At 40.8% G+C, this 11,666-nt stretch overlaps 1 protein-coding gene across 2 annotated transcripts in view; it reads left to right on the top strand.

The window, feature by feature from the left end:
- LOC139757449 (uncharacterized) overlaps positions 1-11,666 on the top strand; it is a 652,064-nt gene that overhangs the window by 551,452 nt on the left and 88,946 nt on the right. For both annotated transcript variants that reach the window (XM_071677974.1, XM_071677975.1), the window contains exon 15: positions 8,606-8,760. In XM_071677974.1, the coding sequence (XP_071534075.1) occupies positions 8,606-8,760 (155 nt within the window). The remainder of the gene's footprint in view (positions 1-8,605; positions 8,761-11,666) is intronic.

Here is an 11,666-nt window from a genome sequence, read left to right as displayed (position 1 = left end):
GAGTGAGGAAAGATTGACCAAGAGGATATATGTGTCGGAGGTTGAGGGAACGAGGAGAAGTGGGAGACCAAATTGGAGGTGGAAAAATGGAGTGAAAAAGCTTTTGTGTGATCGGGGCCTGAACATGCAGGAGGGTGAAAGGAGGGCAAGGAATAGAGTGAATTGGATCGATGTGTTATACGGGGGTTGACGTGCTGCCAGTGGATTGAATCACGGCATGTGAAACATCTGGGGTAAACCATGGAAAGCTGTGTAGGTATGTATATTTGCGTGTGTGGACGTATGTATATACATGTGTAAGGGGGTGGGTTGGACCATTTCTTTCGTCTGTTTCCTTGCGCTACCTCGCAAACGCGGGAGACAGCGACAAAGCAAAAAAAAAAATATATATATATATATATATATATATATATATATATATATATATATATATATATATATATATATATTGTATGGTTGCGAGGCGTGGGCTATGGATAGAGTGGTGCGCAGGAGGATGGATGTGCTGGAAATGAGATGTTTGAGGACAATGTGTGGTGTGAGGTGGTTTGATCGAGTAAGTAACGTAAGGGTAAGAGAGATGTGTGGAAATAAAAAGAGCGTGGTTGAGAGAGCAGAAGAGGGTGTTTTGAAATGGTTTGGGCACAAGGAGAGAATGAGTGAGGAAAGATTGACCAAGAGGATATGTGTCGGAGGTGGAGGGAACGAGGAGAAGAGGGAGACCAAATTGGAGGTGGAAAGATGGAGTGAAGAAGATTTTGTGTGATCGGGGCCCGAACATGCAGGAGGGTGAAAGGAGGGCAAGGAATAGAGTGAATTGGAGGGATGTGGTATACCGGGGTTGACATGCTGTCAGTGGATTGAATCAGGGCATGTGAAGCGTCTGGGGTAAACCATGGAAAACTGTGTAGGTATGTATATTTGCGTGTGTGGACATATGTATATACATGTGTATGGGGGTGGGTTGGGCCATTTCTTTCGTCTATTTCCTTGCGCTACCTCGCAAATGCGGGAGACAGCAAAAAATAAAAAAAAATATATATATATATACTATTTATTTCATTTATTTTATTTTACTTTCTCGCTGTCTCCCACGTTAGCGAAGTAGCGCAAGGAAACAAATGAAAGAATGACCCAACTCACCCACATACACATGTATATACATACACGTCCGCACACGCAAATATACATACCTATACATCTCAACGTATACATATATATACACACACAGACATGTACATATATTCACATGTACATAATTCATACTGTCTGTCTTTATTCATTCGCATCGCCACCCCGCCACACATGAAATAATCACCCCTTCCCCCCGTATGTGTGCAAGATAGCGCTAGGAAAAGACAACAAGGGCCACATTTGTTCACACTCAGTCTCTAGCTTTCATATATAATGCACCGAAACCACAGCTCCCTTTCCGCATCCAGGCCCCACAGAACTTTCCATGGTTTACCCCAAACGCTTCACATGCCCTGGTTCAATCCATTGACAGCATGTCAACCCCAGTACACCACATTGTTCCAATTCACGCTTTTCACCCTCCTGCATGTTCAGGCCCTGATCGCTCAAAATTTTTTTCACTCCATGTTTCCACCTCCAATTTGGTCTCCCGCTTCTCCTCGTTCCCTCCACCTCTGACACATATATCCTCTTTGTCAATCTTTCCTCACTCATTCTCTCCATGTGACCAAACCATTTCAAAACACCCTCTACTGCTCTCTCAACCACACTCTTTTTATTACCACTCATCTCTCTTACCCTATTATTACTTACTTGAACTAACCACCTGACACCACATATTGTCCTCAAACATCTCATTTCCAGTACATCCACCCTACTCTGCACAACTCTATCTATAGCCCACGCCTTTCAACCATATAACATTGGTGGAAACACTATTCCTTCAATTATACCCTTTTTGCTTTCCAAGATAATGTTCTCGACTTCCACACATTCTTTAATGATCCTAGAACTTTTGCCCCCGTACCCCGGTCTTTGATTCACTTCTGCTTCCATGATTCCATCCGCTGCTAAATCCACTCCCAGATATCTAAAACACTTCACTTCCTCCAGTTTTTCTCCATTCAAACTTACCTCCCAAAGGACTTGTCCCTCAACCCTACTGTACCTAATAACCTTGCTCTTATTCACATTTACTCTCAGCTTTCTTTTTCACACACTTTACCAAACTCAGTCACCAGCTTCTGCAGTTTGTCATATGAATCAGCCACCAGCGCTGAATCATCAGCGAACAACAACTGACTCACTTCCCAAGCTCTCTCATCCACAACTGAATGCATACTTGCCCTTCTTTCCAAAACTCTTCCATTCACCCCCCTAACAACCCCATCCATTTACAAATTTAACAACCATGAAGACATCACTCACACCTTCTGCAAACCAACATTCACTGAAAACCAATCACTTTCCTCTCTTCCTACATGTACACATGCCTTACATCCTCGATAAAAACTTTTCACTGCTTCTAACAACTTGCCTCCCACACCATATATTCTTAATGCCTTCTACAGAGCATCTCTATCAACTTATTCATATGCCTTTTTTGGATCCATAAATGCTACATACAAATCCATTTGCTTATCTAAGTATTTCTCACATACATTTTTTAAAGCAAACACCTGATCCACACATCCTCTACCACTTCTGAAACCACACTGCTCTAACGCAATCTTATGCTCTGTACATACCTTCACCCTCTCAATCAATACCCTTCCATACAATTTCCCAGGAATACTCAACAAACTTATACCTCTGTAATTTGAGCACTCACTTTTGACCCCTTTGCCTTTGTACAATGGCACTATGCAAGCATTCCGCCAGTCCTCGGGCACCTCACCATGAGTTATACATACATTAAGGAACCTTACCAACCAGTCAACAATACAGCCACCCCCTTTTTTAGTAAATTCCACTGCAATACCATCCAAACCCGCTGCCATGCCAGCTTTCATCTTCCGCCAAGCTTTTATTACCTCTTCTCTGTTTACCAAATCATTTTCCCTAACCTTTTCACTTTGCACACCACCTCGATCAAAACACCCTATATCTGCCACTCTATCATCAAACACATTCAACAAACCTTCAAAATACTCACTCCATCTCCTTCTCACATTGCCATTATTTGTTATCACCTCCCCATTAGCCCCCTTCACTGAAGTTCCCATTTGCTCCCTTGTCTTATGCTCCTTATTTACCTCCTTCCAAAACATCTTTTTATTCTCCCTAAAATTTAATGATACTCTCTCACCCCAACTCTCATTTGCCCTTTTTTTTTTGCCTCTTGCACGTTTCTCTTGACCTCCTGCCTCTTTCTTTTATACATCTCCCAGTCATTTGCATTATTTCCCAGCAAAAATATTCTCTTTCACTAATAATCTTGCTTCTTCATCCCACCACTCACTACCCTTTCTAATCTGTCCACCTCCCACGCTTCTCATGCCACAAGCATCTTTTGCGCAAGCCATCACTGCTTCCCTGAATACATCCCATTCCTCCCCCACTCCCCTTACGTCCTTTGTTATCACCCTTTTCCATTCTGTACTCACTTTCTCCTGGTATTTCTCAACATCCAAAAGTCTCTTTCATACACCTATCAATTAACATGTAATCCAATAATGCTCTCTTCCCATCTCTCCTACTTACATACGTATACTTATGTATATCTCTCTTTTTAAACCAGGTATTCCCAATCATCAGTCCTTTTTCAGCACATAAATCTACAAGCTCTTCACCATTTCCATTTACAACACTGAACACCCCATGTACACCAATTATTCCCTCAACTGCCACATTACTCACCTATGCATTCAAATCACCCATCACTATAACCCGGTCTCATGCATCAAAACTACTAACACATTCACTCAGCTGCTCCCAAAACACTTGTCTCTCATGATGTTTCTTCTCATACCCAGATGCATATGCACCATTAATCACCCATCTCTCTCCATCCACTTCCAGTTTTACCCATATTAATCTAGAGTTTACTATCTTACACTCTATCACGTACTCCCACCACTCCTGTTTCAGGAGTAGTGCTACTCCTTCTTTTGCTCTTGTCATTTCACTATCCCTGACTTTACTCCCAAGACATTCCCAATCCAATCTTCCCTTTACCCTTGAGCTTTGTTTTATTATACTTTTTCGCTGTCTCCCGCGTTAGCAAGGTAGCACATGGAAACAGATGAAAGAATGACCCAACCCACCCACATACACATGTATATACATACACTTCCACACATGCACATATACATACCTATACATCTCAGTGTATACATATACATATATACACATGTACATAATTTATACTTTCTGCCCTTATTAATTCCCGTTTCCACCCCGCCACACAAGAAATGACAGCCCCTTCCCCCCCTATATGCATGAGGTAGCGCTAGGAAAAGTCAACAAAAGCCACGTTTGTTCACACTCAGTCTCTAGCTGTCATGTATGATGCACCGAAACCACAGCTCCCTTTCCACATCCAGGGCCCACAATACTTTCCATGGTTTACCCCAGATGCTTCACATGCCCTGGTTCAATCCATTGATAGCACGTCCACCCCGGTATACCATATCATTCCAGTTCACTCTATTCCTTGCACGCCTTTCACCCTTCTGCATATTCAGGCCTGATTGCTCAAAATCTTTTTCACTCCATCTTTCCACCTCCAATTTGGTCTCCCACTTTTCTTCGTTCCCTCCACCTCTGACACATATATTCTCTTTGTCAATATTTCCTCACTCATTCTCTCCTTGTGACCAAACCATTTCAAAACACCTTCTGCTCTCTCAACCACACTCTTTTTTATTACAACACATATCTCTTTCCCTTTCATTACTTAATCAAACCACCTCACACCACATATTGTCCTCAAACATCTCATTTCCAGCACATCCACCCTTCTCTGCACAACTCTATCAATAGCCCATGCCTCGCAACCATAAAACATTTTTGGAACATACCCATTTTTGCTTTCCAAGATAAGGTTCTCGACTTCCACACATTCTTCAACACTCCCAGAACTTTCGCCCCCTCCCCCACCCTATGATTCACTTCTGCTTCCATGGTTCCATCCATTGCCAAATTCACTCCCAGATATCTAAAACACTTTACTTCCTCCAGTTTTCTCCATTCAAACTTACCTCTCAGTTGACTTGTCCCTCAACCCTACTGTACCTAATAACCTTGCTTTTATTCACATTTACTCTCAGCTTTCTTCTTTCACACACTTTACCAAACTCAGTCGCCAGCTTCTGTAGTTTCTCACCCGAATCAGCCACCAGCGCTGTATTATCAGGTAACAACAACTGACTCACTTCCCAAGCTCTCTCGTCCAATCAGACTGCATACTTGCCCCTCTTTCCAAAACTCTTGCATTCACCTCCCTAACAACCCCATCCATAAACAAATTAAACAACCATGGAGACATCACGTAACCCTGCTGCAATCCAACATTCACTGAGAACCAATCACTTTCCTCTCTTCATACACATACACAGGAATTACATCCTCAATAAAAACTTTTCACTGCTTCTAACAACTTGCCTCCCACACCATATATTCTGAGTACCTTCCAGATCCATAAATGCTACATACAAATCCATTTGCTTTTCTAAGTATTTCTCACATACATTCTTCAAAACAAACACCTGATCCACACATCCTCTACCACTTCTGAAACCACACTGCTCTTCCCCAGTGTGATGCTCTTTACATGCCTTCACCCTCTCAGTCAATTCCCTCCCATATAATTTCCCAGGAATATTCTACAAACTTATACCTCTGTAATTTGAGCACTCACTTTTATCCCCTTTGCCTTTGTACAATGGCACTATACAAGCAGTCCGCCAATCCTCAGGCACCCCACCATAAGTCACACATACATTATATAACCTTAACAACCAGTCAACAATACAGACACCCCTTTTTTGATAAATTCCACTGCAATACCATCCAAACCCGCTGCCTTGCAGGCTTTCATCTTCCGCAAAGCTTTTACTACCTCTTCTCTGTTTACCAAATCATTTTCCCTAAACCTCTCACTTTGCACACTACCTCAACCAAAACACCCTATATCTGCTCTCTATCATCAAACACATTGAACAAACCTTCAAAATACTCACTCCATCTCCTTCTCACATCACCACTACTTGTTATCACCTCCCCATTAGCCCTCTTCACCGACGTTCCCATTTGTTTCCTTGTCTTACGCACTTTATTTACCTTCTTCCAAAACATCTTTTTATTCTCCCTAAAATTCAGTGATACTCTCTCACCGCAACTCTCATTTGCCCTCTTTTTCACCTCTTGCACCTTTCTCTTGACCTCCTGCCTCTTTAAAGACTTTTATACATCTCTTAGTCACTTGCATTTTTCCCTGCAAAAATCATCCAAATGCATCTCTCTTCTCTTTCACTAATAATCTTGCATCTTCATCCCACCACTCACTACCTTCTCTAATCTGCCCACCTCCCACGCTTCTGATGCCACAGGCATCTTTTTCGCAAGCCATCACTGCTTCCCTAAGTACATCCCATTCCTCCCCCACTCCCCTTACATCCTTTGTTCTCACCTTTTTCCATTCTGTACTCAGTCTCTCCTGGTACTTCCTCACACAAGTCTCCTTCCGAAGCTGACTTACTTTCACCACTCTCTTGACCCCAACATTCTCTTTTTTTTTTTCTGAAAACCTCTAAAAATCTTCACCTTCGCCTCCCAAGATAATGATCAGACATCACTACAGCTGCACCTCTCAGCACATTAACATCCAAAAGTATCTCTTTCGTGTGCCTATCAATTAACATGTAATCCAGTAATGCTCTCTGGCGATCTCTCTTACTTACATATGTATACTTATGTATATCTCTCTTTTTAAACCAGGTATTCCCAATCATAGATATATATTTATTTATATTTGTTTTGCTTTGTCGCTGTCTCCCGCGTTAGTGAGGGAGCGCAAGGAAACAGCCGAAAGAATGGCCCAACCCACCCACATACACATGTATACACATACACGTTCACACACGCAAATATTCATATCTATACATCTCATTGTATACATATATATACACAGACACAGACATATACATACATACACATGTACATAATTCATACTGTCTACCTTTATTCATTCCCATCGTCACCTAGCCACACATGGAATAATAGCCCCCTCCCCCCTCATGTGTGCAAGGTAGCACTAGGAAAGACAACAAAGGCCACATTCGTTCACACTCACTCTCTAGCTGTCATGTAATAATGCACTGAAAACCACAGCTCCCTTTCCACATCCAGGCCCCACAGAACTTTCCATGGTTTACCCCAGACGCTTCACATGCCCTGGTTCAATCCATTGACAGCATGTCGACCCCGGTATACCACATTGTTCCAATTCACTCTATTCCTTGCACGCCTTTCACCCTCCTGCATGTTCAGGCCCCAATCACTCAAAATCTTTTTCACTCCAATTTGGTCTCCCACTTCTCCTCGTTCCCTCCAAGTCTGACACATATATCCTCTTGGTCAGTCTATCCTCATTCAATCTCTGCATGTGACCAAACCATTTCGAAACACCCACTTCTGCTCTCTCAACCACACTCTTTTTGTTACCTCATCTCTCTTACCCTATTATTACTTACTTGATCAAACCACCTTACACCATATATTGTCCTCAAACATCTCATTTCCAGCACATCCACCCTCCTGCGCAAAACTCTATCCATAGCCCATGCCTCGCAACCATACAACATTGTTGGAACCACTATTCCTTCAAGCATACCCATTTTTGCTTTCCAAGATAATGTTCTCGACTTCCACACATTCTTCAAGGCTCCCAGAATTTTCGCCCCCTCCCCCACCCTTTGATTCACTTCCGCTTCTATGGTTCCATCCGCTGCCAAATTCACTTCCAGATATCTAAAACACTTCACTTCCTCCAGTTTTTCTCCATTTAAACTTACCTCCCAATTGACTTGACCCTCAACCCTACTGTACCTAATAACCTTGCTCTTATTCACATTTACTCTCAACTTTCTCCTTTCACACACTTTACCGAACTGCGTCAGCAGCTTCTGCAGTTTCTCACATGAATCAGCCACCAGCGCTGTATCATCAGCGAACAACAACTGACTCACTTCCTAAGCTCTCTCATCCACAACAGACTGCATACTTGGCTCTCTTTCCAAAACTCTTGCATTCACCTCCCTAACAACCCCATCCATAAACAAATTAAACAGCCATGGAAACATCACACACCCCTGCCGCAAACCTACATTTACTGAGAACCAATCACTTTCCTCTCTTCCTACACGTACACATGCCTTACATCCTCGATATATTTGTCATAATTATTTTCAGAGAGTGATAGTCTCTGTAAGAAGCATCTGTCATGTTGAAGAGAGACAGAGCAACTATCTTGATTCTAGAATATTGGAAGATTGTTTAGTATAGTCCTTGAAAACCTGGTTCTCATATGATTCTTACGTAGCTCCTTCTATGCAAGTCACCTAATGATAGCTCTTTGCATTTAAGGGTTCAAGAACTGGTTAGTAATTTTATTGTTTTCTTTTTTCAGTGAAACCCCTCTGGTTGGAGGCATTAATTGTCACAGTTTAAGATTAGACCCTAGTGACACTAGTCAGTTGTTTGTTGCCACTGGGAGTGGAACTGTTGCTCGCTGCTCACGCCATGCTTCACGGATACACCCAAAGTCATATGTGCCAGAAATTGGTTAGTGTCACCGGATCTTCTTTGAACTGCTTATAGATTTGATTTATGAATGATATATAATGAATTTTCAGGCAGTATTTTATTAGATGAATAACTCTTTGATTTTTGTTTATTACCCTCAGAAAAAGTGCATGACAGATTTGAGTTGAATGCTTTATGGGATGTGTTAAGGGTATTTAGGGTACAATCATGTGTGAATGAGGTGTTTAAAATGTTTAGATACATACTGTTAAAGGATGTAGAGTTAGTAGTTGGATCCAACGTCTTGAGATAGAGGAATTAAAACAGCAATGCATAGTGGACAGAAGAGATTAGAAATGCTATGGAAGAGAAGGAAAAGGCATATGGTAGATTGCTCGATAGCCATGGATGTTGTCAGTTAAGGGATTCAGAAAAAAAGATATTCAAGAATGTCATTTTGGCAGACTCTGGATTTGATTACAATACTGTACTGTGTTTTTTGTTGTACATGAGAAACAAAGCAGTACACAAAATAAGAACATTTCTTATTTCAGGTGTTATGTGTGGCACTTACTTATCTGCATTGATTACACTGGTCTGCATGATTTTAAAGGTCAAGAATATGTTTGCTGTTCTTAGATCAGTTTGTCATGCTGATTTTGAAAAACATATCCATTTTTCTCAATCAGGTCAAAGTTTCAATATATATCACTTTCAAAAAATATTCATTTCTAGTTTTATTGGCAGAGTGGATTCATCTAGTGGAATAATGTAACATGAAGGCCTTGCAGGTTGATCATACAGATCTAAAGAAAGATACAATATAAGAAAATAGGCTGATCAGGGATGAATACCCTCTTCAAGGACTTTCATTTGTGCTTAGCAGACACCACATCCAATTTTGGATACCAGCAGTAGTTGGCCTCTTTAGTGTTCCTCCATTACTTGGATATCCTTGTGAAAATGTTTCCCCTGCTCTTCATTGAAGTCACCACAATTCTTTGGAAAATAGTCCAGATGAGAAGTGCATTTTTACTGATATAAGTGCACCTAGTCTTGAGATTTCTACTTGATGAATCAATGAAAAGTCTCCATTTTGTACAGTCATACTTGAAACCCATTGATTTAGTCAGGTCAGTGATGATATTGCAGTAGACTAGTGAAGATGCTTTATCAAATGAAAAGAATTTTTGAAACTCTTTCTCACAGTTTCTATACCAAAAGAACATAGTCTCTGGTGCCAGCAGATGTTTCTCATGAAGGCACGAACCTAACAGCTGAGCAGACTCCTTGGACAGGTTCAAGTCTCAGGTTAGATCATTGAGCTCAGCTTGGCTCAGTGGCACTGGTTGGCCCTTTTCTCGTGGCTCAAATGTACCAGACCTATCTTCATCGGTCACATCTCCAGCCTTGGATTCGGATGACGATTCCATGTTAACATCAGGTTCAGGAACACCTGAACCATGTGGGACTGGCTTTATTGCTGATGGAACATTTGGACAATGAACATGATGCTTATTCTTGCAGTTGATGCCCTGCAGATCTGTCATGCAGAAATAACAGTCAGTGGTATGATCTTTCCCTTCCCACCACACCATTGGAACACCAAATGGCATACTCTTCTTTGTTTTTCTCCTCCAATTCCGTAGGTTTTGAACACATGTTTTGCAACAAATATGAGGGGCAAATGGTTTATCTTGGTCGCCTAGTTTTACTGCAAAGTAAGCGTGATATGGCTTCTTCAGAAAATGTGTAATTCTTGCTCGATGGTCTAAAAGAATCACCTTGCCACAGATATAGCAGAATCTCTCTGGGTGGCTCTTACACTTTTGATTCATTGTAGTATCAATTCAGATCTGATATGAAGAAAAATAGGTTATTTTAAAGGCACTCATGACAAGTTAGGACTACAACATCACTCATAAAGACCAGTTCAGTAATACCAATTGAAACATATCGGTACTTTTTCAAATCCAGCATATCTAAAAATCCTGACCTGATTAAGAAAAATGGGGTTCATTTTTTAATTCAGCATACAAAACTTAACTTAAATCAGTTGAAAAACCTTTGACCTTTGAAAAAGAGTTTTGAAATGCAAGCCTGTGTTATTTATATCATTGTCTCCTACAATTAGTAATTATGTGTCTTAGTTAAGTGAGGCTTTTATTGAAACTGAGGGAACAAATGTTAGGCTCAGTATATTGTACATTAGAGGAATTGCCACATTTAGTGTTTTTACTGACTTATTTGTGATGGCATGTTCTGCTGCAAACTCACAGGATTTTGACACTTGACCCTTGAACTGCATTGGTTGTTCATTGAAGATTCACAGTTCGCTGCCAATCTTGTCAATGATTTAAAATTTTCACTCCTAATCTTAACTTATTGTGGATTGGCATCACTGTGGATGAGTATACTTGTCATTTTTCCTTCATTCCATGAGGTTAAGTGGCTTTTTCAACAAGTAACCCAAAGAGAGTAAAACTTTCTCCCCATACTGTACAAATGGGTAATTGCATGGATAGTGAACTTTATGTAAATGTACATACATAAGTAATTTTTCTTTTCAAAGTGCAAGTGCCTCAAGCTTTGTTCTGAAGCAATGAATTTTAAGAAATACATAAGCATGAATTACAATATCATGCTGCTCTTACATAGTGTCTTACACCATATCAATGAAGAAAACGTGCCTCAAGAAACACTTTATGTAAAAGCTTTTCCATCAGAATTTGTACATTATGCTCACAAACAGTGCTTTCATTCTAAGAGGTGGACTATGATAATTCTTTATAAAACATTTGTGCTCTGGAACATGATTACAGAGTTCAAGAGGAAATACACACATCCTAAAATGCCCTATTTCTATGAAGTGTGTTTGCTAGAGGTAGCTTTCATTGCATAGCAATCAGTCAGTGCCACCAAGATGTTAGTGCCTTCCATATATT

The sequence above is a fragment of the Panulirus ornatus genome, chromosome 26, assembly GCF_036320965.1.
Source record: "Panulirus ornatus isolate Po-2019 chromosome 26, ASM3632096v1, whole genome shotgun sequence".
Taxonomy (NCBI): domain Eukaryota; kingdom Metazoa; phylum Arthropoda; class Malacostraca; order Decapoda; family Palinuridae; genus Panulirus; species Panulirus ornatus.
Note: the sequence above shows the minus strand (reverse complement) of the source record. Positions and strands in the feature narration are given on the sequence as shown.